Source organism: Balaenoptera ricei, chromosome X (assembly GCF_028023285.1).
Source record: "Balaenoptera ricei isolate mBalRic1 chromosome X, mBalRic1.hap2, whole genome shotgun sequence".
Lineage (NCBI taxonomy): Eukaryota > Metazoa > Chordata > Mammalia > Artiodactyla > Balaenopteridae > Balaenoptera > Balaenoptera ricei.
Genome location: NC_082660.1, coordinates 35,444,401 through 35,471,357, shown reverse-complemented (window position 1 = coordinate 35,471,357; position 26,957 = coordinate 35,444,401). Strand labels below are relative to the sequence as shown.

Sequence of the window (26,957 nt, the reverse complement as noted above, 5' to 3'; positions counted from 1 at the left end):
GGATTCTCTAGGGCAAGGTTTCTGAATCTTGGAACAATGGACATTTGGGGTCAGATAATTATTCGTCCTGGGGTCCTGTCTTCTGCACTCTAGGTTGCTTAGCAGAGCCTTGGCTTTTACCCACTAGATGCCAGTAACATCTCCCCCCAACTCCCACTTGTGACAACCAAAAATGTCTTCAGACATTGTCAAATGTCCCCTGGAGAGAGGAGGAGAAGAAGGAGAAAAATCACTCCCCCCCACTCCTTGAGAATCACCCATCTAGGGGCACTGGGTAACTTCTCCCCACCCCGGCCCCTGCTACTTATTAGAATCACCTGAGTATCTTTTAGACCCTGGCCATGCCTTGGTCCTACCCTAGAGATTCTGATTCAATTAGCCTGATGTGGGACAGCTGGAGGAGGCGAGTGGCATTATAAAAGCTTCCCAGGTGGTTTTCATGTGCAGCCAGGATCCAGGACCATTGTCTGAGAGCAGTGGATCTCAGAGTATGGTCCCCTGATCCGAAACAGCAACATCAGAAATGCAGATTTCCGGACCTGCAGGATTGCTGGATTCTGATCCTCTAAAGGTTGAGAACCTGCCTTAGAAGATCAAATTTGGGAAGAACTTTAGTACCTTTTTACTCAAAATAGTGCCCAGCAGTTTCAGCGCCAGCAGGAAGCCTGTTGGAAATGGAGAATCTTGGGACCCATCCCGAAGCTGGCAGATCAAAATCCACATTTTAAGAAGATCCCCAGGGGATTCCTATGTCCTTTAAACATTGAGGCAGACTGCTCTGGGACAGTGGTTTTCAACTCTGGCTGCCATTTAAATCTGAATATCTGGGGCCCTGGTATTTTTCCAAAACTCCCCCAAGTAGTTGAAAACCACTGTCCCAGGAGACTGTTTACTCATAAAGTGTTACAGCTGCCAGGACCCACCCCAGCAGAACATTCTAGTCCAATCCCCCATCTACGGATGAGGCCTGAGAGGTCACCTAACTTGCTTGATGTTGTGTAGAGCCAAGCCTATGTCTCCAGGCTTTCAGGCTCAAAGTCCCTGAGTCCAGAGACAGCTCTGGCACTGAGGTGCCAAGGCAGCTGGCCACAGGAGCCTGGCTCTTACGCTGCTTGGGTCTGCCCATCCTCCAGAGAGTCGTTCAGCTCAGTCTGCCGATGTGCTTTACCCCAAGGACTCCTTCCTGACTGCTCAGAGCCTGGAGCAGGTACTTCAGGAATGAGACTGAAACTGGATGCTACCCTCTGGGGGCAGTTGTACAACAACTCCTCTGGCCTTGGTCCCCAGGGTGTGTTCGTGATGGTACCACTGTCCACTGTATCCCTTGGCAGCCATTCTTACTCTGCAGTTACTCTGCAGTTATGTGGTTAATGAGCTATAGCCGGGGGACCTGGCCAAGATATTGTTGCAGGAAGGGGGACCCCTTCCAGGGCCCGAGCGTGGGCTCTTGTCTAACACCCGGAAATGAGTTGTCCGAGGAGACACACGTGCTGACAAAGCAAAAGACTTTATTAGGAAGGGGCGCCTGGGAGGAGAGCAGGAGGGTAAGGGAACCCAGGAGAACTGCTCTGCCACGTGGCTCACAGTCTCAGGTTTTATGGTGGTGATGTTAGCTTTCTGGGTTGTCTCTGGCCAATAATCTTGCTCGTGCCCACATTTGGTCTGACTCAGGGGCCTTCCTGGTGGCGTGCGCATCTCTCAGCCAAGATGGATTCCAGCGCGAGGGTTTCTGGGAGGTTAGGGCAGGACATATTGTCTCCTCCCTCCTCCTTTTGGCCCCTCCCGAATTCTTCCAGGTTAGTTTTTTTTGGCTGTATTTGGGTCTTTGTTGCTGCACGCAGGCTTTCTCTAGTTGTGGCGAGCGGGGCTACTCTTCGTTGCGGTGTGCAGGCTTCTCATTGTGGTGGCTTCTCTTGTTGTGGAGCACGGGCTCTAGGCTCAAGGGCTTCAGTAGTTGTGGCACATGGGCTCAGTAGTTGTGGCTCCTGGGCTCTAGAGCACAGGCTCAGTAGTTGTGGCGCACGGGCTTTGTTGCTCCGCAGCATGTGGGAGCTTCCCGGACCAGGGCTCCAACCCGTGTCCCCTACATTGGCAGATGGATTCCTAACCACTGCGCCACCAGGGAAGTCTCCAGTTTAGTTTTACAAACATACTATGGGCTGGCATATCTTTTCCTCCCTCCTTTTGGCCCCTCCCGGATTCTCCCGGTTAGTTTTCGGCGGCAGCGCTGCGTTCTTTGTCGGGACCTCCTGCTGTGAGACAACTCAGGCAAGCGGTTGTCATCGTGCCTGGCCAAGGCAGGCAGTTTTGGTCAATGGTTCCCTAACAATGCGAGCACAAACCTTCTACATCAGAGTCACAGCCTGGACCTTACCTTGTATCCATCTGACTAGAGCACCAGGTCCAAATAATTACTCAGATAACTGACTCAGATTTATTCCAAGCTTCTCTTTTTCTAGGATTTAGGTAGGAGTTTGAATTGATCAGTAACTGGGAAGACAGAAACCATTCTAGGTATTTCCAGCAGAGGAGAATTTAATAAAGGGGCATTGGTTACAAAGACATAGGAAGAGCTGGAGGAGCAAAAGAGGAAAAACATTGTTACGAGGGATTAGTTAGAGCAGAAATCCATACCAGCCAAGGGCTGGGGGAGCAGAAGTGGCCTGGCAGTGTTACCCCAAATCCAGAAGCTCACGCTGATGTTGACATGCCTGTACCTGACGCCATCATGGATGAGAATGAAGTCAGGAGCCCAGGAAGCCCTCACTGAAGCCCCTACCAGAAGCATAATGGCTTCCATCTTCTTCCTGCCTTCTAGTCTCATGAGAGTGCCTCCCATTGGCAAACCTAGCTGGTACCCAGCTGGCAGAAGGAGTCCAAGGAATGTCATTTCGTGACTTTTAGTGCAGGCAGGGAAAGGGAGGTGATAGAAAAACTGAGCACCAGCAGAATCTTTGGCACAGCGACCACTTTCTGAGGTCTTAGACGTCTCCCCGCGAATCACTGTAGTTCTCGCAAGGAGGAGCCCGCAGAGCGGTCCCGCTCGGGCAGTGCAGGTAGGATGGCGCTCAGGCTGCGAGCTCTGGACACGCTCCTTTGGAAGGACATGACTTGAGGCCAGATGTTCAGGTCAGAACAGCCCCTCACAGATGTTGCTTTCACTCTCTCCCCTATGACTTGGTATGTGCGCAAGCTAGCTCTTCAAAACAACCCCTCCCCCCCCCCCCCCCCCATTTTGGACTCTCTCTTTCCTCACATTGGAAGGGCCAGAGGTGATGGGAGGGGCGGAGATACAAATCTTCATGCTGAGCAAGCTTTGGCAGAATCTTCTAGGGATCACACTGTTCAGATGTCCAGATTGTGTGCAGCAGTGGAAGGAAAATGCTGATTATTCTCAAAAAGCAACGAGCATGTCTTAAGCCAGACCAGATGGGCCTGGAACCTTCCCAGAGGGAGAGACAAAGAACTAAGAAATGAACCCCAGTTTCAGGGAATTTATCTTAGAGCGGGCCAGGGCAAGGTTCAGGCATCTTTGGGGGAAGGGGAATTTGTGTACGCAGTGGGGGGGGGGGGTAATGGTGAAAAGGGGACCCGTGAGCCACAAGAGAGCAATGAGCTCCCAGGAAAAACAGAGAAATGGACAAAGCAAGCAGGCGATTCTTTCTTAGATTTTGTGACAGATAAGCTGGAGCTTGTCTCCAGTGAATTTTACTGCAGGGATGTCATGGACACTTTTGGCTTTAAATGTATTATTAAATTCGTTGAATGACTTTGCGTGTTGGCAAGGCTCAGGGGTCCTTGAGCACAACTCAGAGCCTCAGCCTAGTTTAGGAGCTGACACATGGTGGCCGAGCATTTCCCAGATTTCCACACAGCCTTCAACAGTGCCTCTGGGCCAGAGCTGTGCTGAGTGCTGAGGAAATCGTCTCAGTTCTCCTCCAGATCTGGAGGGGAGAGAGAACACTGGGCTTACTTTTCACTCTGAGGTGGTGGTCTTTTCACTTTTCACTCAGTGGTCTGGCTAATTTGAAAGGACCGCAAGTTAAAATTCATTCTCTTATGCAGCCCACACTCTGGCAGTGGACTCAAATCCATGGTTATTTCAGAAACAGATATACATAGAAATCAGTGTGGGAGAAACAACATACTGCAAATTGCAGGAGGGTAAAATATTTAGAGAGCCGCAACTTCCATTGATATAAAAAAAAATAAACCATAGAATGTAATAACTATTTTTTGGGGGGAGTTTTTTATTCTTTTTTTCCATTTTTAGCTCATTTCGGTTACATTGGCATTTAGATAGAACAATGGACAGTTAGAATTACAAGGCCTCATGTAGAGACCGGATTTTGAGTAGACACACGATCTCTCCTTTAGACCAACAGTTTTTCCTCGGCCAGAAGAGAAAGAGACCAAAATTCAAGTAAGTTTAAAACCCATGGGCAATGAAAACCGAGCAGGTATCTTTGGACATGCAGGGAGCCCCATTTCGTTTTTTTAACAAAGGTCCACATACAAACCAACTTGGTTTTTGGAATTACTCTTTGCTTGTTTTATGTTTACTACAGAATAGAATTGGAGAGTTAACACAAATGGAAGTCTGGAATAAAAAAACCCTCTGATTTTAGATATGCAAATTGATGGAATATGTTTCTGGCTTCCCAATCATCTGACAGCTGGGTTGACCCAATGACCCACAAGGAAGTTTGCTGGCCTGAATGGTATTATTTCCAGAGATTCAGTTGAGGATACAGATATCATGGGGCTAAGAATAAATGTGTCAGTGCATTGTTGTAGATGCTCTTAAATCATATTGAATTTTTCCTGGGTTGACAAATACACATTTTCTTGCAGACTTTCAGGAAGCTAGTTTCAGCTTTGCAACAAGTGGCAATTTTTAGTTTGGTATCTTGCTTCTGATGATAGTGACTTCTAATTGTGGAGTTCTTTGCTTCTCTTCTTGACTCTTCTGTCCATTGGGGAAAGTTTTCTAATATCTCATATGGTGCCAAAGAAATGGAACCACATCCCAGAGACATCCGCAAGGATTGCACTCTAGCTGGGGGAAGCAAGCAAGCAATGGGGCAAGTTTTCCGTGTCCAGGTTTTTTCTGCCTCTGTCAGTCCCTTTCTTCCTGTGCCCCAGGAAATGACCGCCTCCTTCCTCCATCACCAACCTGCCGAAATTCCCCATCCAAACAACCATGAAGAATAACATGGTTGTTTGAAACCACTGAGTTTTGGGTGGTCAGTTGTTTGGATGGGGCTGGAGGATCCAAGATGGCTTCACTTCCATGTCTGGCATCTCACTCAGAGGCGGCTGTACTGGCTGGCATTTGACTGAGTCTCTTTCTCTTTCCCTTCATAATTTCTCAGTTTCTCCACATGGCCTCTCCAGTCAGATAATTGGACTTCCTTAGATGGCAGCTGGCTTCTGAGATGGTGAACAGCCGAAGGTGCCAGACTCTTTAAGGGCCTACACCTGGGACTGGCGTAGGGTCACTTCCCTTGTATTCTATTAGTCAAAGCAAGTCACAAGCCTGGCACAGATTCAAAGGGAGGGGCAACAGACCCCACCTCTTGCTAGGAGAAGCTGTATGTATATAAGGGTGGCCATCTTTGCAGGAAATTCACCAGAGTATCCTTTGTTAGAAATCAGAGCTTAGAAATCATTAGTGAAATACATCTTGGAAGATGCCATACCAAATTTGAAAAAAAAACAGGTGTGATTGATTACATCCCAGTTCAGGTACTGTTAACAAGGCCAAAGTCGTAATGCCTTAAACAAGATAGAAGTTGTGTTCTCGTATAAATGTTTGTCCGGGGCAGTGTCCTGGACCCAAACTCCTTCTCATTTGTTCTTCCATCCTCAACTTGCAGCTTTCATCCCACAGTCGAAGACGCTGTTCCGGCTCCCCACCTCATGGACATTCCAACCAGGGTGGAAGAGGGGGTGGCCACACATACTTTTTTAAAAGCACATCACTTTTGCTGACAACCCAGTGGTGGAAGCCATCCCATGGCCACACCTAACTTCAGACAAGCCTGGGAAATATAGTCTTTATTCTGGAGGGCCACAGGCCCAGGGAAACTTCTTTTGTGCTAAAAAAAGAAGGGGGATGGGAGAGCAGGTGAACAACCACTAGTCTCTGCCACATCAACTGTACAGATTGAGAGGAAGTTGGTGTAAAAGATCAAGGGAGCGAAAGATTAGTTAAAAAGCCAGCTGGTGTAAATCAACTATACTCCAATAAAATAAAATTTAAAATTCAACAAAAAATCATATTATATACCATATATGTAAAAGAATTTATAGAAACGATTTGCATAAAAATTGAGGTTCTCATTGCAATAATCAGTTGTATTTAATAAAGAAAATGTATAAAATAGTTCCCAAATGTAAATCCAGTTGGAATGAGTTATGGAGGACATCAGAGAGGAAAGGAGCATTAAATAGAGTCTGTCTGCTGTGAGCAGCTGTGATGATCCTCTACATTCTTGAGATAAGAATATCACCTTGCCTTAGAGTGAGGTGGGGAGAGAGGAGAACGCGCATCTCCACCCCAGGTCACGCAGTCCCAGACACAAGTTACTGTTATGTTCTGAAGCACCTATTCTTCATACCTCTAACAGTCATGTTCAAACGCAGGTCTCCACTGGAAAACATTATTTAAGCAAACATTTTCGGATGCAGTTAATTTATAACCTTAGTTTAAAGGGTTTTTTTCCCCTTGTTATCTGTTGGCCAGAACATTGCCCTTTTCACCCTCTTTCTTATTTCCACTACCTACCACCTACCACCTACCTGGTTAGACGTGTTAAATATTCCCAGGTATATAGTTTAGCTTCTCAGATAAACAGTAGTTGATACAGTGCAATATATTTGTTTCTGATATTTTTATATGCAGAGAAGATACTAGAGCACAGAGGAGGGAGATAGTTTGTCAGATGTCTCCAGTGAGTGGGGCAGAGGCCAGGATTTTCACGAGAGTTGCACGGTTGCCACACAATAACTGGCTCTGTGGGCATCCTGACTCAACAGGGAATCATGATTATGTTTCTATAGTAACTTTGTTGATTTCATTCATGGAAATTTATAATAACTTAGAAAAAGCAATGATGGCCATGGCTGTATAATAATAGGCTTCAGTTCTGGAGCATCTGCTGAAGGGCAGGCCAGCTGGTCTCATGAGCTGAAAGAGAGGCCATGACGCTGGAGGATGCAACAGAATTCAGTCCTGCTGCCGCTCTTAGAGGATGTAAGGGGAAGCTGGAGCCGGCGACCATGAAAGAATGTGTGTGCAGAGGATAGAGGAAAACACTAGGTCAGCAGCAAGCACACATACAGAAGTGTTCGGCTGATTAAAATAATTGAAAAATATGCGATCATGGCTTAGACTCTCAGACCACAAAGAAATTCCAAAAGAGAGGCGATGCTTCCCAGTCTATAAGTGGGGATGATAATAACAGTACTTAGTCTAGTAGGTGGTGGCGAGAATTCAGTGAAATAATGCAGGGATACTGCTTCGCCTGGGGCGGACAGGTACGAGGGTTCAGTAAATATTAGCTATTATTTTTAGTGCTTTATTTCTTCTTGTTTCTGGCTTGGAAGAACACCACTTCTGAAAAATTAGGCCAGTTTCAACAGATCATTGTTAGCTGTCAGAAGCTGGCTTTGAGAAGCTCTGAGACTCTTCACCCAGATAACCTAATTTGGAGTGGTGTTTGCTCAGTGTCACTATGTCAAGTTTATAGGGAAAACAACCTAGCCTATCATCCAGCTGTTTAGTTTACATGACGGCAGAGGGTAAGAGTATCTCTTCACTCTGACAATGTCACTCCAAGAAAATCTGGTAACACTAAGTAATTTTACAATGAAATCTATCTCCTCTCCTCAGCCCCTCCCTTTTGGCTTTAAATTTTTAAAAAATAAATATGCTTTCTATTATGAGGTTGCCAACTGTATTTGGCCAGCAGGGGGCAGGTATTGTATACTTGTCTTCCTGATTTCACCCATAGCTGTGAAATGTTCATCTGAATTGTAAAGTATGTCTTCTATTACCTATCATAGTAAAACCAGAAAAAGGGGGATTATTTTTAAAAACTTATCAACTGAAAATAGACACCTCTAATGTATTTAAAGCAGCTTCCATTACACCATCACATTTATAAACTTGATCAATTCTAAGAAGCATATTTTTTTTCACATTTTACTATCCCTGAAATTAGGATGCCTCTCACAATTGATAGTGACTTAGATTCAATAAAATATGGTAGTTATTCAATTTAGGATTAGTGTATTAGGGCTGTAAATTCACACTCCATTGAAGCATGCCATAGAATGAAAATGAATTTGGATAGCTGAAGACAAAATTGTTTAACAAATTATTCATAATTTCTTACCCTAAATAAAATGAGAAGTTATTGGACAAGACACAGGAGAAAGTATATGAAGACTTTACTTGGTGCATTTAGTCTCTCAAAGATGTTTGTAATTCAGAATCGAATGACATTTCATTTTCATTCAGGCTGTAGTAGCATGTAAATAATTACCAGCTGACATGTAAAGCAATGCAAATCTACATGTTGTTAATTTACTCTGCCCTCTTTAAATACATTCTCTACCTATTCAGAATCATCAAGTAGAATTTGCCAAAGTTTGAATTCCCCCTTCTTTTTTTTTTTTAATAGTCACAAAATTTATTGTTATAAATCATGCTTAGAGATATGGAGAAAAAGTGATAATAAAGTTAACTTTTACAACTCCTGAGTCCATGCCAGCATTGTTCTAAGAGTCCTATGTGCATCACTCAATTAATGCGCACAAAATCCCTAAGAGGAAAGCATTGTTATTATCCCATTTTGCGGAAAGGGAAACTGAGGCACAGAGCTTTGCCCAAGATCACACAGGCAGGTGGGGCTGGATTCTAACCTAGGTATCCTGATCTTAGTTAGAACCCACTTTTTTTTTTTTAACATCTTTATTGGAGTATAATTGCTTTACAATGGTGTGTTAGTTTCTGCTTTATAACAAAGTGAATCAGTTATACATATACATATGTCCCCATATCTCCTTCCTCTTGCATCTCCCTCCCTCCCACCCTCCCTATCCCACCCATCTAGGTGGTCACAAACCACCGAGCTGATCTCCCTGTGCTATGCGGCTGCTTCCCACTAGCTATCTATTTTACGTTTGGTAGTGTATATATGTCCATGCCACTCTCTCACTTTGTCCCAGCTTACCCTTCCCCCTCCCCATATCCTCAAGTCCATTCTCTAGTAGGTCTGTGTCTTTATTCCCGTCTTGCCACTAGGTTCTTCATGACCTTTTTTTTTTCCCTTAGATTCCATATATATGTGTTAGCATACTGTATTTGTTTTTCTATAATAAGATGAAATCTAACAGAGTAAGAAGTTGACATCTCATTTATTTCTAGCCCTCATTATCAACCCATCCTTGATAGTGAGGGGGCAGAAATTCTATTACCAGGTAGAGAAACTATTTGGGGAACTTCGGGAGGTCTTTGGAGGGTCAGGACCAAGGTAAAACTGCTGTCCCGAAATACAGAACCATAGTTGTGGTCCAGTGGCAGTTGGAAGGGAGAGTGGAGCCAGACAGATCATTGTTTAAGATATTGAGGAGTATGTTGGGAATAGACACAGCCAGGAGGGAGAGAGCTGGTTCCAGGGGTAAGTGCTCTAATTTGGGTTATAATTCACATTATCCTTATTTACATGCCTGGCCTTAAATAAATCACTCTCCGAGCCTCAGTTTCCAGATCTGTAAAATGAGAGCATTGGGTAGTTCTTTTAAGCCTCCATAGCATTTACTTTTTTTTTAATAAGTAAATAAATAAATTTATTTATTTATTTTGGGCTGTGTTGGGTCTTCGTTGCTGCATGTGGGCTTTCTCTAGTTGCGGTGAGCGGGGGCTACTTTTCATTGCGGTGCGCAGGCTTCTCATTGCGGTGGCTTCTCCTGTTGCGGAGCACGGGCTCTAGGCGCGTGGGCTTCAGTAGTTGTGGCGCATGGGCTTAGTTGCTCCGCGGCATGTGGGATCTTCCCCGACCAGGGCTCGAACCCGTGTCCCCTGCATTGGCAGGCGGATTCTCAACCACTGCGCCACCAGGGAAGTCCCCATAGCATTTACTTTTATGTAGCCTGGGGCAGTGTCATTTTATACCTCGTGTCATATTTCACATATGGTAACATAATCCCCCAACAGACTGTAGACTCTCTGAGAAGTACATGGTTCTCTTGCCTTTGTGCCCGCCCAAACCCAGCAGCTGGAATGATGCCTTGGGGAAGGCAGGTACTCACTAAAGACTTGTTGCCTTGAATTGAATGGAACTAGATTATACCTAAGGCACCTTTCTCTAGTCTCCTATGACACTGTCTTTAAAGCAGGAGAGACTCACAATGGCTGAATGACTTCTAGTTGAGTAACTGCCATATTGCCAAGTCAGCAGGCAGAGTTTGGAAGCCTGGGGAAGAAGTTGCTGTAGCTAATAAATTACCCCACGAGACACCTAGCAAGGCCAGCTGATTGCAGGTTTAGCCATGCACAGGTGAGTACTCAATCTTTAAAACTCAGCAGGCAAGAAGGGGCAAGATGAAGGCAGGGAAGAGAAATACAGAGGGGTGAAGAAACCCTTCAAAAGTGGGGAGCACCTAGACCTTTGGGCATGTCAAATGCTGGGTGTTGAACCCCAGGTTGATGAGATATTTCCTGCTGATGGCGAGAATATTCTGGTTCTGTTTGCAGATATAGAACCTCCTAGAATCAAGTGCCCAAGTGTGAAGGAACGCATTGCGGAACCCAATAAATTGACAGTCCGGGTGTCCTGGGAGACCCCTGAGGGAAGAGACACAGCAGATGGCATTCTCACTGAGTAAGTGCAACTTGGCAGCTGGAATGATGCTGCGTCTTTTATGTGAGACATTCACTACCCAGAGTGAGGATGTGTATCTCTGCTGGTCAGTTTATGCTTTCAGACTCAGTACAGCACTCTTTCAGCCATTCCTCATTCATTTCTTTATTTTTCTTCACCGTCCGACATACTATATTTTTCACTTTCGTATTTGTTTATTGCCTGTCTCCACTACAGTATATTCACTGCCATATCCCTAATGCCCAGAACCATGCCTAGCATATAGTTGGTACTCAGTAAATATCTGTTGAAGGAAAGAAAGGAAGTAAGACGATGGGGTGGTGGGAAGAAGGGAGGAGAAGAGACGGAAGGAGGGAGAGGAAGCCAGCTGGTAAATTCAGGGATAGACTCACCCCCATTGCCTGCCAGGGGGCCCCCCGAGGCCTTCCTAAGCCACCACCTCCCTGGGAACCTCTGTGTCTCCCAGGTGGAGCCCGATGTTGCCCCCCTTGTGCTCTGTGAGTGTGGTTTAGTGCAGAACTTTTCTACCCCTTGTGTTTTGGCACCTGCTTCTTTCAAAACATTTGATTTTTATTTTTTAAAACTTGCAAGCACATTAAACACTTAAAGAAGCAGCTTATAAAAAAAGAGACGGGGTCTTCTGCCTTCTTCCCCACCCCCATTCTCCGGGACCAACTGCATGAGTAGTTTGAAATACATCCCAAAGGTTTTTAAAAATGGGTGGTTCCCTTCGGTGAAGTTCAGCCACATGTTGTTCTAATCTAGCATATGAGCCTGTGCCCCTGCGGCTATTTGCTGGGCCTCCACCTTTCCTGAAGGCCACCACTTCATGTCAGCACGTTCACATCCATGCCTTAAAGTTCGTGGTCCTGCTAGACCTCCTTACCGAGTTTCCATCTGTGGGCAAAGAATACCTCTGACTTACCCCTTGGTGAGCCATACAGCAGGGAAAGACTTTCCAGAATCCTATCAACCCAGGCTGGGCAAGAGGAAATGTTTTTAAGCAATTATTAGCCATAACAGAACATCTTCTACTAGGAAGAGCCTGAGTCTCTCACCCCTAGCAGGACATTTTGTTCCTACAGCCTGATAATTATCTCCCCGTGCACCATCTAGCTTAGATCATATTTGTTATGTTTCCCCTTGTAACTCCTCAAAGATAAACTTTGAGTATTAAGAAAATTATTTATTTGCTGTTGTATACACATGTCACAAACCCCTAAGGAGAAACTTTAGGCAGTTGGGATGAAAAAATAAATCACAGTTGATAGAATCAGGGATTGGGTTTTAACTATCATTGAATCTTTTGGGACCCAGCACAATGCCTGGTTAACCCCTAGCCCATAATAGGTTCTTAGATTTTTTTCACAGCTGTGATTGCTATTGAAGTCTGGTATAATAAACACACAATATCAGGTCATCAGATGACTCTATCTAGCAAGGATATTCACCTTGGCATTTCTGTGGGTAACCGGTGTGTTATGGTTAGAAATGTGACATTTTGAGGGTGCGTCTTAGTAGCCCCGACACCTCTGTTCAGAGCAGCTATCGGCTTCCTGAGCTCTACAGCTCAGAGCCGGCGGAGGCGTGGAGCCCTAGGACGCTTCCTTGGGCAGAATGAGGAGTTCAGAGAAGGCCGTCTTGTCCCCTTTTCAGCTCTTGCTTGGCCTCCTTGCTTCTCCGACATTTCTCTTCCCCATGTCTTTTGGAAGCTCCTGTTATATAGTCCCCTTCTAGGAGGGAAGGTTCTAGTGTCAGGCACTGAGACAAGTGCTTCCTGTGAGCTCCCTTAGTTACTCCTTATGACTGTTATTTGCATGTCGCAGATGAAAGAGCGTCTCCAAGAGGTGAGCAGGCACTCATATTGGAAGTCTGATTCCTTTCAGGTTTATCTGCTTTTAAATTGTGCTTCTTGAGGACCTTAAAGCATCTAAGGTTCAAAGTGACACGTCTCTAATGGTGGGATTTCTGGCACTTTCCTAACACCCCTCACTTCACCCTTTTATAAGTAAACAGCTACCTTGTCCACCTACGTGGAAGGTTCTCCTCAATGGTGACAATGATAATTTCACATGCCTGTTATTAGCCAATATTCTCATTATTTCTAAGAAGTATAGAGAGAAGAGAAGCTATCTATTGAAAAACAAACAAAACCTGGCATTTGATCATGTTGTACCTACTGATGTTCTTGTCAGACAACCAAGAAGAAAGATGCAGGAGTCACCCTTGCTGTGTGACCTTGGGCAAGTCCCTTGATCTTTTGATGCCTCAATTTCCTCATCTGTGAAATGGGGATAATAATGCCTACCTCGGGTTGTTGTGAGGATTAAATAAACTAATATATGTAAAATGCCTAGAACCATGCCTGACGTGTAAGGTTTATGTACGTGCGAAGAACAATAATAATGATAATAACTTATTATTAATAATAATAACTTAAGTTATTATTATTATTAGGATCACCAAGGAATCACAGTGAACTTGCCTTTTGCTCAGGAAAGGTCTCCACCCAGATAGAAAAGGCAGAGAAAGTTCTAGCGCCCCCTGCAGGTATTGCTGATGAGTGCTTGGACTACCCTCTCAAATGATTTTCCTCACAGAAAATTCCCTCATTCTCCCAACAGGGAGGCAATGCAGGTCCCCCTTGGAACAAAGGAAGGAAGAGTTGGGCCCTGGGTTCTGAGCATTCCCCATCCTCTGTTCTACATTCCAACGAGAAAAATAAATCTGAACTTCCCAGGAATTGGGGACTTCCATTTTTCTGTTCTCAACCCGTTCTTCCAAAACAGAGTAAAGCTCAGGAAATTCTCTTCTTCGAGAATTAAAGTAGTAAAACTGGTCTAATGGCTGTCCCTTGGAGTCTCTGTATCTTGGGCAGAATGGGTCCTCTTTGATCATTATGCCCATCATGGCCCAGTTGTTGTTAGACCTACAATGATCATCTTTGGTGTTTCTGATTTTTTTTCCCCTTTAAGTGTTATTCTAAAAGGCCTACCTCCAGGCTCACATTTTCCAGAAGGAGACCACAAGATCCAATACACAGTGTACGACAGAGCTGAGAACAAGGGCATTTGCAAATTTCGAGTTAAAGTAAGAGGTAAGATGACTGGTTCTTGGCTTTTTTCTCTCTTTATAAGAACAAAGGGAAACAGAGCCTTAAGCAGGAACCCTCTGTGAGTGCCCACTGCCAGAGGGAGACTTGCCAGCTCTGGATTAGCCTCCGATCATGAGGCTAGGGGAAGGGTGCCATCTTAATGCCTGAATTTCACAATTCCAATCCGGATGAGGTCCAGTGCTGGCAGGTTATTGAAGGAGTCCGAGAGAGCAGTAAGTTTGTCTCACGTGAGCCCACAGCTGGCTGTCCCAGAAGAGTATTATTCACTAACTTTTCCACCCCTGGGCTTCGGTGACCAGCTAAAGCCTGTAAGTCCTTCTATTGACATGAAGGAGATTAGGAGAACCGCCCGCCCCAGCTGGGGTCACCAGGAGACCATGTTCTTGGTGTTCTAGAACTTTTGGTCTACCTGAAAAAAAAGGCTTATTTTTTTTTTAAATTTATTTATTTATTTATTTATTTTTGGCTGTGTTGGGTCTTCGTTTCTGTGCGAGGGCTTTCTCCAGTTGCGGCGAGTGGGGGCCACTCTTCATCGCGGCGCGCGGGCCTCTCACTGTCGCGGCCTCTCCGTTGCCGAACACAGGCTCCAGACGCGCAAGCTCAGTAGTTGTGGTACACGGGCTTAGTTGCCCTGTGGCATGTGGGATCTTCCCAGACCAGGGCTCGAACCCATGTCCCCTGCATTGGCAGGCAGATTCTCAACCACTGCGCCACCAGGGAAGCCCAAAAGGCTTATTTTATACCTCAGTGGGCAGTTACTTACTAACCATCCTTCCTCCTTATTCTTCTGAGTTCAGCCTCCTCATCTGGAACCCAGGGGGCTAAATCAGTTCACTGACCATCCCAAGGCCCGCCCGCTGGCCAGAGAGCCATGCCTGCCCCCTCGCTCGTTTTCTGGTGCTTCTGAACCCTCCCCTTCCCTGGTTACTTTGTGGCGGGGAGCTCAGCACTGAGCCCCCTCTGGGCTTGTGTCCCACACAGTCAGACGCTGCGGCAAACTCAACGCCCCGGAGAACGGCTACATGAAGTGCTCCAGCGACGGCGATAATTACGGGGCCACCTGTGAATTCTCCTGCATCGGAGGCTACGAGCTCCAGGGGGGCCCTGCCCGAGTGTGTCAGTCCAACCTGGCCTGGTCTGGCACAGAGCCCACCTGCGCAGGTACGAGGGCAGCCCTCCCTCCAGCCAGCAGCAGACCCTGAAGACCCTTTGGCCCAGATTTCCAGTACAGGGAGGAGGGAGGGCTTCGTTCTATATCCCGTGAGAGGTTCGGTGCCAGCCCTCTTCATCTGATGGGTGAAAACAGTCCTCAAGTCCCTCCCTGGGCAGCCCACCTCACCTGCCCTCCTCCTGTGCCTCTGCCTATCTTCCGATTTCTCTCTCATGTCCTGTAAGGAGGAAGCTGGAGGTGGGAGCCCAGAGCCCATTATGAATCAGCGGCATTATGAATCAGCCAAGTCTGTACCCTTGTTCCTCCCTCCTACAAATGTAAGAATCTTTTTTACAAAGCCAGTACACTGCTGCGCGCAGATGATAGAACGCCTGCTTTGCAGCACTGGCTGGAAAGTCCCGCAGACCTTGGGCATTTGGAATCTTTCCTCCTAATGTCAAATGAGGAAGATAATACTTTGCCCACTCCTGGAGTGGTTGTAAGTATTAAATGAGGTCATCTATTCAACAGTGGAACTGAGCGGGGCCTGGCACTGGGTAAACTCTGAATACCTGTCAGCTGTTACTACTGAGGAACAAAAATTGGGCTGGGTAGTGATCACAGTGTGAAATTAATTGGGACTAGCCAGAAAATTCCAGACATGTCTTTTATTTCTATACTTCACTGTTTTCTCGTTTCCTGGTACTTTCTCATCTTTATGCTTTCCCTTTAATCCCAGCCATTCAGAGTTAGCTGAGAGACAGAGACAGAGAGACACAGACACATACATCATCAGCTAAATGCCTGAGGCTTTTCAATTTCATACATCAAAGTACAAAGAACATCCCTCTTTCCTTCCCTGTCTCATTTCCTGAGGCAGGAGAGGAATGCCCACCCCCCAGGCCTAGCAAACATGCCCACATCCTCATCCCCAGAACCTGTGAATATATTACCTTACGTAGCAGAAGGGACTTTGAAGATGTAATTAAGTTAAGGATTTTGAGATGGGGAGAAGAGCGTGGATTATCCAGGTGGGCTCAATGGAATCACAAGCGTCCTTATAAGAGGGAGGCAGAAGTGCTCTCAGAGTCAGAGAAGAAGGTGAGGGAAGCAGAGGTCGGAGAGGAGAGAGGCTGGAAGATGCTGTGCCGCTGGCTTTGAAGGTGGGGGAAAGGCTACGAGCCAACAACCTTGACTTTACCCCAGTGAAACCCGTCCCAAACTTCGGACCGCCAGGATTGTAAGAGAATGTGTGTTTGTTAAGCCACGAGTTTTGTGGTGACGAGTGACAGCAGCGAGAGGAAACTAACACACTTCCCCACTCCCCAACCCGGTGCTCCTTGGGACCACCTCCCGAATAAACTAATACTTCTAGATGAATCTTCATCTCAGGGTTCACTTCTTACACATATGGTTCTGTGTCTCATCACAGGCTGTGTTGAGCCAGAAGCAGTAGAGAGTTTCTGACCTGTCTGGCCATTTCTGATTACAGCCATGAATGTCAATGTCGGCGTCAGAACAGCAGCTGCGCTTCTGGATCAGTTTTATGAGAAAAGAAGACTGCTCATTGTGTCCACACCCACAGCCCGAAACCTCCTCTACCGGCTGCAGCTGGGGATGCTGCAGGTGAGTCCTTGCAGCAGGGCCAAGGCGGGAGGGAGACCCCTGAACAGGAAGGGCCCGGTCATTTCATTAAAAGCAAAGGCCAGGTTCAGTGCCTAATCCATTTCCCGTGAGCTTCAGGAACTGGCACTTCAGAACTCCCACCATTCATTTCTGCTTCTGGGGCATAACCTAATTAACATTGACTCCCCAGAGCTAACCCAGTCGTTTTCCAACTAATGAGGTTTGGTTGTCTTCACTAATAAGCCTAATTGACATGCTGTCCAGGTTCAGCCGAAGAACAAATTATCTTTGCTGAACCCGTCCAGGATATGCCTCCGAGGGAGGCGATCAAGCAGTTGTTGGCCCTAAAGGCTGGCTCAAGGGATGAGAGGGGTCTAGGAGCCCTCAGGCCCCACATCCTGCTGCAGGGAGCTCCCCCAGCTCTCACAGAGCTCCTCAGAGAGGGATAACCATCCTTTAGAAAAGCGGTTCTCCAAGTGTGCTCTGTGGACCAGCAGTATGACCTGGGAGCTTGTTAGAAATGCAAATTCTCGATCCGCATCCCAGACCTGCTGGATCAGAAACTACCTTTTAACAAGACCTTCAGGTGATTCCTAAGAACTTCAAAGTTTGATGGGGGGCGCTTTTCTAGGGAATGTGCCCTTTTTAGCTGTGTAAGTTTTGTAGCTACAGAATGAGGCAACCAGTGTCTTTTGGGGAAAAACCCAAACAAGCTAGAAACTGAAAGGATTGAATTAGAACTTGTTTGATTTCTGTCCCGAAACGTGTTGTCAATAAGAGTGGCCAGTCTGGTTGAATGCTAAAGAGGTAGGATGTTATGCTGGGTCATGGACACGGTGCTGCACATTTTTGGAGGAATGTTTCATTCATGTATTACAGTGAATAGAACTAGGTTTTTAGAACAATCTTGGTTTAATCAAAGGCTACAATTTAACTTCTCATTTCAGCATTAAGACAATGAATAATGATAAATCTTTGTTTATTCTCCCCATGTACTTGGACTTCCCATGAACTCTGAAGAGCCATATAAAACATTTTGGGCTTCTTTGATAGGAACCCAATTCATCTCGTCTTTAACTCCAATCCCTGCCACCTGACCTCCACCTTGTGTCGCCTCATCCCAGCTAGGGAGTTGTTCTTTGGGTAACACAAGCCCGCACCGCTCCATTGTGTGGGGAATTGGCCTTGCAGGCTCTTTCACAACCATACGTTTCCTGACCTCTTCTTTCCCTCTCTTTTTTTTTTCTTTTGGCTGCATTGGAAATTCGTTGCTGCATGCGGGCTTTTCTCTAGTTGTGGTGAGCAGAGGCTACTCTTTGTTGCGGTGCGTGGGCTTCTCATTGTGGTGGCTTCTCTTGTTGCGGAGCACGGGCTCTAGGCACGCGGGCTTCAGTAGTTGCAGCATGCAGGCTCAGTAGTTGCAGCACGTGGGCCCTAGAGCATGTGGGCTTCAGTAGTTGCAGTGCGTGGGCTCAGTAGTTGTGGTGCATGGGCTCTAGGGCGCACGGGCTTCAGCAGTTGTGGCTCGAGGGCTCTAGAGCGCAGGCTCACTAGTTGTGGTGCACGGGCTTAGTTGCTCCGCGGCATGTGGGATCTTCCTGGCCCAGGGATCTAACCCGTGTCCCCTGAACTGGCAGGCGGATTCCCAACCACTGTGCCATCAGGGAAGTCCCCTGACCTTTTCTTAGTTCCATGGAAAAATGAAAAAGCCAGACAACTTGCTTTTCCTCTATTTGGCAAACTATGGCTTTTGTAAGTAAAATTTTATTGAAGCACAGCCAAGGCTCATTCGTTTGTGCATTCTCTATGGCTGCTTTAAATGTGCTTTTTTTTTCCTTTTGAATTTATTTATTTATTTATTTATTTATTTATGGCTGTGTTAGGTCTTCGTTTCCGTGTGAGGGCTTTCTCTGGTTGTGGCAAGCAGGGGCCACTCTTCATCGCGGTGCGCGGGCCTCTCACTATCGCGGCCTCTCCTGTTGCGGAGCACAGGCTCCAGACGCTCAGGCTCAGTAATTGTGGCTCACAGGCCCAGTTGCTCCGCGGCATGTGGGATCTTCCCAGACCAGGGCTCGAACCCGTGTCCCCTGCATTGGCAGGCAGATTCTCAACCACTGCGCCACCAGGGAAGCCCCTTTAGCACCACAAAGGCACTGTTGAGTAGTTAAGACAGAGACCATCCAGCCCCATGAAACCTAAAATCTTTACTATCTGGCCCTTTACAGAAAATGTTGGCTGACACCTGCCCTAGTCTATCCCATTCCTTCAGGTACTTGCTAAATTACTAATCAACTAGTTGGATAAGATATTTGCTATCAAGGTGTTTATATGTGACCCCCCCAACATATTTACATTGGCATTTTAAGCAGAGCCTTCAAGGAAAGGTTTGATTGGCTTATGTGATTCAGTTAGAATAATAAAAACGTGTATTTCTACCTTTTCTAACTTGTCTACCAATTCTGTCACCCCAGAGATATTTCAGCGGAACTGTAATAAAAACTTGGTGTTCTAATAATTCAGCAGTTTAAAATTTCTTTTCCCATTTAGTCATATTCATCTTAAATTACTTTTTTGTTCCCTTACTGCCATTGGCACTCCTGATGAGGCTTCCTGGCATATGCTTGAGTGGGTCACGTTCCTGAGGCTCTTGCCAAGGGCCAGCTCTGGGGGCTGGAACATTTTCTTTTTTAAAAAATTGAGGTATGATTGACATATAACGTTAGTTTCAGGTGTACAACATAACGATTCAATACTTGTATATATTGCAAAACGATCACCACAGTATTCCATTTAACATCCATCACCATACCTAGTGGCAAAATTGTTTTTCTCGTGATGAGAGCTTTCAGGATCCACTACCCTAGCTACTTTCAAATATACAGTACAGTATTATTAACTAGAATCACCAAGCTGTATATTACATCCCCGTAATTTTTTCATTTAATCACTGGAAATTGTACCTTTTGACCCTCTTCACCCATTTTTGCCCAACCCCCAGCCCCCACGTCAGGAAAACACCAATCTGTTCTCTATATCCATGAGCTCAGTGTTTTTCTTTTTTTATTTTAAGATTCTACACATAAGAGAGATCATATGATATTTACCTTTTCCTCTTTTACTTCACTTAACATAATGCCCTCAAGGTCCATCCATGTTGCAGATGGCAAGATTTCACTCTTTTTTGTGGCTAAATAATATTCCATTCTACCTATCACATTTTCCTCATCCATTCATCCATCAGTGGACATTGAGATTGTTTGCATAGCTTGGCTATCGTAAATAATGCTGCAGAGAACATGGGGGTGCTTATATCTTTTCAAGTTAGTGTTTTTCTTTGGATAAATACCCAGCTGTGGAATTGCTGGATCATATGGTAGTTGTATTTTTAATTTTCTGAGCACCCTCCATACTGTTCTCCACAGTGTCTGTACCAATTTACATTCCCACCAACAGTACACAAGCTCCATCCATGTAGAGCGGCAGTACTGACTGTTATGTGTCTTTTTGATGATGGCTATCCTAATAGGCATGAGGTGATATCTCATGATTTTGATTTGCATTTCTCTAATGGCTAGTGATGTTGAGCATCTTTTCATGTGTCTGTTGTCCTTTCATATATCTTCTTTGGAGAAATGTCTATTAAGGTCTTTTGCCCATTTTTAACTTAGAGTATGTATTTATTTGCTATTGAGTTGTATGAGTTCTTTAGATATTTTGGATATTAACCCCTTATCAGATAAATGGTTTGCAATTTTTTTCCCCATTTTGTAGGTTGTCTTTTCATGTGTTGATAGTTTCTTTTACTGTGCAGAAGCTTCTTAGTTTGATGTAATCCCACTTGTTTGTTTTCTTCATTTTGTTGCTAGTGCTTAAGGTGTCATATCCAAAAATCATTGCCAAGACCTATATCAAGGAGCTCTTTTTCCTGTTTTTTCATCTAGGAATTTCATGGTTTCAGATCTTACATTTAAGTCTCTAATCCACTTCAAGTTCCTTTTGGTAAGTAGTATAAGATAGGGGCTTTTTTTCATTTTTTTACATGTGAATATCCAGTTTTTTCAGCACCAATTATTAAAGAGACTCTTTTCTCCATTGAATATTCCTGGCTCTTTTGTCAAATATTAGTTGACTGTATATGCTTGGGTTTATTTCTGGGCTCTCAATTCTGTTCCATTTGATTTTTTTTTTTTTAGGCCAGTACCATACTGTTTGAATTACCATAGCTTTATAGTATAGCTTGAAATCAGAAAGTGTGAGGCCTCCTGCTTTGTTCTGTTCTCTAAGGATGGCTAGGTTATTTAGGGGTCTTTTGTGGTTCTATACAAACTTTAGGATTGTTCTTCTTTTCCCTACTTATGTAAAAATGCTATTAGAATCTTTGGGCTTTTCACCATTGAGTATGATGTTAGCTGTGGGAGGTATCTTCTTTCTATACCAAAGAGTTTTTTTAAATCATGAACAGAAGTTGTATTTTGTCAAATGCTTTTTCTCCATCTACTGAGATGATTTTTTTCATTCTATTAATCTGATGTATCACATTGATTTGTGTATGTTGAGCCATCCTTGCATCCTAAGTATAATTCCACTTGGTCATGCTGAATTATCCTTTTAATATGCTGTTGAATTCAGTTTGCTAGTATTTTGAGAGTTTTTGCTTCTATATTAATCAGGGATATGGATCTGTATTTTTCTGATAGTGTCCTTTTCTGGCATTGGTGTCAGGGTAATGCTGACCTCATAAAATGAGTTTGGAAGTGTTTCCTCCTTTTCTATTTTTTTGGCAGAGTTTGAGGATTAGTGTTAATTCTTCTTTAAATGTTTGGCAAAACTCACTAGTGAAGCTATCCGGTCCTGGGGTTTTCTTCACTGGGAGATTTTTGATTACTGATTTAATCACCTTACTAGTAATTGGTCTATTCAGACTTTCTATTCCTTCATGATTCACTCTTGATAGTTTGTATGTTTCTAAGAATTTTTCCACTTCTTTTAGGTTGTCCAGTTTACTGGTGTAGAGCTGTTCATAATAGCTTCTTATGAACTTTGTATTTCTGTTGTATCAGTTGTAATGTCTTCTTTGTCATGTATAATTTTGTTGATTTGAGTTCTTTTTTCCTTGGTTAGTCTAGCTAAAGGATTGTCAATTTTGTTTATCTTTTCAAAGAACCAACTCTTAGTTTGGTTAATGTTTTCTATTGTTTTTCTGTTCTCAATTTCATTTATTTCTTCTCTAATCATTATTTCCTTCCTCTTGCTAACTTTGGGCTCAGTTTCTTTTTCTAGCTCCTTAAGGCATAGTTAGGTTATTTGGGAAATTTCTTGCTTTTTTTTTTTTTTTTAATTTATTTTATTTATGGCTGTGTTGGGTCTTCGTTTCTGTGCGAGGGCTTTCTCCAGTTGTGGCAAGCGGGGGCCACTCACTATCGCGGCCTCTCTTGTTGCGGAGCACAGGCTCCAGACGCGCAGGCTCAGCAATTGTGGCTCACGGGCCCAGCCGCTCCGCGGCATGTGGGATCTTCCCAGACCAGGGCTCGAACCCGTGTCCCCTGCATTGGCAGGCGGATTCTCAACCACTGCGCCACCAGGGAAGCCCCTCTTGCTTTTTAATGTTGGTTTTTATTGTTGTGCACTTCCCTCTTATAATTACTTTTGCTGCATCCCATAAGTTTTGGTATGTTGTTTCTCCACTTTTTGTCTCAAGATACTTTATTGCCCCTTTAATTTCTTCTTTGACCCATATGTTATTCAAGAGAATGTTGTTTAATTTCCATGTATTCATGAATTTCCGGTTTCCTCTTGTTACTGATTTCTAGTTTCATACCAATGTGGTCAGAGAAGATACTTGGTATGATTTCAGTCTTCTTGAATTTTCTAAGACTTATTTTGTGACCTAATATATGGTCTATCCTAGAAAATGTTTCATGTGCACTTGAGAAGAATGTGTTTTCTGCTGATGTTGGATAGGATATTCTGTGAATGTCTGTTAGTTATATTTGGTCTGTAGTGTTGTTCAAATTTGCTCTTACCTTATTGATTTCTCTGTCTGGATGATCTATCCATTGTTGAAAGTGGGGTGTTAAAGTCCCCAACTGTTACTGTATTGCTGTTTACTTCTCCTTTTATTTAGCTCTATTAGTTTTTGCTTTATGTATTGATATTTCAGTTTTCCAATGTTGGGCACATCAGTATTTATAATCTTTATAACTTCATGATATATTGATCCCTTTATCATTAGAAAATCACCTTCTTTGTCTCCTTTTACCATTTTAAAAATTAAAGCCTATTTTGTCTGATTTAACTACCCCTGACTTTTTTGAGTTATTTGCTTAAAATATTTTTCCATCCATTTACTCTGCCTATGTGTGTCTTGAAAGCTAAAGTCATTCCTGTAGGCAGCATATCATTGAATCTTTTTTTAAAAAAATCCATTTAGCTATTCTGTTTATCGTTTGGAGAACTGAATCTGTTTACATTTAAAGTAATTATTGATAAATAAGGACTTATGCCATTTTGTTAATTGTTTTCTGGTTGTTTTCTAGATCCATCTTTCCTTCTTATCCTGCTTTCTTTTATTGTGTTTTGATGTTGTGAGGTATTAGTATGCTTTGACTTTATCATATTCTTTGTAATTCAGGTTTATCCCTTGTTACCTTGAGGCTTACATTCTAAAAAATCTTAAAATTAAAACACACTATTTTAAACTAATACCAACTTAACTTCAATAAAGTCTTAAGCTTTATACTTTAACTTCTCCTCCCTTCACATTTTAAGTTATTGATGTTACAATTTACATATTTTTAATATTGTGTACCTAATAAATTACTGTAGTTTTAGTTATTTTTACCATTTTTTTTCTTAAGTTACCTTATCTTTTAAAATTTTTTTATTTTATATTGGCGTAAAGTTGATTAAAAATGTTGTGTTAGTTTCAGGTGTACAGCAAAGTAATTCAGTTATACATGTGTCTATTCTTTTTCAAATTCTTTTCCCATTTAGGTTATTATAGAATATTGAGCAGAGTTTCCTATGCTATACAGTAGGTCCTTGTTGGTTATCTACTTTAAATATATCAGTGTGTACCTGTCAATCCCAAACTCCTAATCTATCCCTCCCCGCTACTCTTCCTCCCTGGTAACCATAAGTTCATTCTCTAAGTCTATGAGTCTGTATCTGCTTTGTAAATAAGTTCATTTGTATCATTTTTTTTTAGATCCCACATGTTAGCAATATCATATGATATTTGTCTTTCTCTGTCTGACTTACTTTACTTAGTATGATAATCTCCAGGTCCCTCCATGTTAGTGCAAATGGCATTATTTCATTCTTTTTAATGGCTGAGTAATATTCTATTGTATATATGTACCGCATCTTCTTAATCCATTCATCTGTCGATGGACATTTAGGTTCCTTCCATGTCTTGGCTATTGTAAACAGAGCTGCAATGAACATTGGGGTGCATGTATACTTTTGAACCATGTTTTTCTCCAGTTATGTGCCCAGGAGTGGGATTGCAGGATCATATGGTAGCTCTATTTTTAGTTGTTTTTTTCCCTTATAAATTTATTTATTTATTTATGACTGTGTTGAGTCTTCGTTGCTGTGCACGGGCTTTATCTAGTTGTGGTGAGCGGGGGCTACTCTTCATTGCGGTGCACGGGCTTCTCATTGTCGTGGCTTCTCTTGTTGTGGAGCACAGGCTCTGGGCACAAGGGCTTCAGTAGTTGTGGCATGTGGGCTCAGTATCTGTGGCTCGCGGGCTCTAGAGCGCAGGCTCAGTAGTTGTGGTGCACGGGCTTAGTTGCTCCGCAGCATGTGGGATCTTCCTGGGCCAGGGCTCGAACCCATGTCCCCTGCATTGACAGGCGGATTCTTAACCACTGTGCCACCAGGGAAGCCCCTACTTTTAGTTTTTTAAGGAACCTCCATACTTTAAGTTCTCCATAGTGGCTGTACCAATTTTACATTCCCACCAACAGTGTAGGAGGGTTCCCTTTTCTCCACACCATCTCCAGCATTTATTGTTTGTACACTTTTTGATAATGGCTATTCTGACCGGTGTGAGGTGGTACCTCATTGTAGTTTTGATTTGCATTTCTCTAATAATTAGTGATGTTGAGCAGCTTTTCATGTACTTCTTGGCCATTTGTATGTCTTCTTTGGAGAAATGTCTATTTAGATCTTCTGCCCATTTTTGGATTGGGTTGTTTGTTTCTTTAATATTGAGCTGCATGAGCTGTTTATATATTTTGGAGATTAATCCTTTGTCCGTTGATTCGTTTGCAAATATTTTCTCCCATTCTGAGGGTTGTCTTTTCGTCTTGTTTATGGTTTCCTTTGCTGCCAGCACCATTTATTGAACAGACTGTCTTTTCTCCACTGTATAGTCTTGCCTCCTTTGTCGTAGATTAATTGACCATAGGTGCATGGGTTTATTTCTGGGTTTTCTATACTGTTCGATTTATCTATATGTCTGTTTTTGTGCCAGTACCATACTATTTTGATGGCTGTAGCCTTGTAGTATAGTCTGAAATTAGGGAGCCTGATTCCTCCAGCTCCATTTTTCTTTCTCAAGATTGCTTTGGCTATTCAGGGTCTTTTGTGTCTCCACACAAATTTTAAGATTTTTTTTGGTTCTAATTCTGTGAAAAATGCCATTGGTAATTTGATAGGGATTGCACTGAATCTGTAGATTGCTTTGGTTAGTATAGTAATTTTTAAAAATTATTTATTTTTTAATTTATTTATTTTTGGCTGTTGGGTCTTCATTGCTGCATGCGGGCTTTCTCTAGTTGCGGTGAGTGGGGGCTACTCTTCATTGCGGTGCATGGGCTTCTCGTTGCAGTGGCTTCTCTTGTTGTGGAGCACGGGCTCTAGGCATGCAAGCTTCAGTAGTTGTGGCACGCGGGTTCTAGAGCGCAGGCTCAGTAGTTGTGGTGCATGGGCTTAGCTGCTCCATGGCATGTGGGATCTTCCTGGACCAGGGCTCGAACCCGTGTCCCCTACATTGGCAGGTGGATTCTTTTTTTTTGGCAGGTGGATTTTTAACCAGTGCACCACCAGGGAAGCCCTAGTATAGTAATTTTGACAATAGTATTTCTTCCAATCCAAGAACATGGTACATCTTTCCAACTGTTTGTGTCATCTTTAATTTCTTTCATCAGCATCTTATAGTTTCCAGAGTACAGGTCTTCTGCCTCCTTAGGTAGGTTTACTCCTAGGTATTTTATTCTTCTTGATGTGATAATAAGTGGGATTGTTGCTTTAATTTCTCTTTCTGATATTTTATTGTTAGTGTATAGAAATGCAACAGAATTCTGTGTATTTTTGTATCCTGCAACTTTACTGAATTCATTGATGAACTCTAGTAGTTTTCTGGTAGTGTCTTTAGGATTTTCTATGTATAGTATCATGTCATCTGCAAACAGTGACAGTTTTACTTCTTTTCCAGTTTGGATTGTTTTTATTTTTCTTCTCTGACTGCTGTGACTAGGACTTCCAAGTCTGTGTTGAATAAAAGTGGCAAGAGTGGGCATCCTTGTTTTGTTCCTGATCTTAGAGGAAATGCTTTCAGCTTTTCATCATTGAGTATGATGTTAGCTGTAGGTTTGTCATATATGGCCTTTATTATGCTGAGGTAGGTTCCCTCTATGCCCACTTTCTGGAGAGTTTTTATCATAAATGGGTGTTGAATTTTGTCAAAAGCTTTTCCTGCATCTATTGAGATGATCTTAGGATTTTTAATTCTTCAAATTGTTGATGTGGTGTATCACACTGATTGATTTGCGGATACTGAAAAATCCTTGCATACCTGGGATAAATCCCACTTGATCGTTGTGCATGATCCTTTTAAATGTATTGTTGGATTTTGTTTGCTAGTATTTTGTTGAGGATTTTTGTGTCTATGTTCATCAGTGATATTGGCCTGTTATTTTGTGTGTGTGTGTTATCTTTGTCTATTTTTGTCTAGTTTTGGTATCAGTGTGATGGTGGCCTCATAGAATGAGTTTGGGAGCGTTCCTACTTCTGCAGTTTTTTGGGAATAGTTTCAGAAGGATAGGTGTTAACTCTTCTCTAAATGTTTGATAAAATTCATCTGTGAAGCCAGCTGGTCCTGCACTTTGGTTGTTGGGAGTTTTTAAATCACAGTTACAATTTCATTACTTGTGGTTGGTCTCTT

The 26,957-nt window shown here is 43.5% G+C and overlaps 1 protein-coding gene across 2 annotated transcripts in view; it reads left to right on the top strand.

The window, feature by feature from the left end:
* The window catches only part of SRPX (sushi repeat containing protein X-linked), a 105,597-nt gene that overhangs the window by 55,425 nt on the left and 23,215 nt on the right, over positions 1-26,957 (top strand). For both annotated transcript variants that reach the window (XM_059911750.1, XM_059911749.1), the window contains 4 exons: positions 10,766-10,892; positions 13,868-13,989; positions 14,989-15,168; positions 16,650-16,783. In XM_059911750.1, the coding sequence (XP_059767733.1) occupies positions 10,766-10,892; positions 13,868-13,989; positions 14,989-15,168; positions 16,650-16,783 (563 nt within the window). The remainder of the gene's footprint in view (positions 1-10,765; positions 10,893-13,867; positions 13,990-14,988; positions 15,169-16,649; positions 16,784-26,957) is intronic.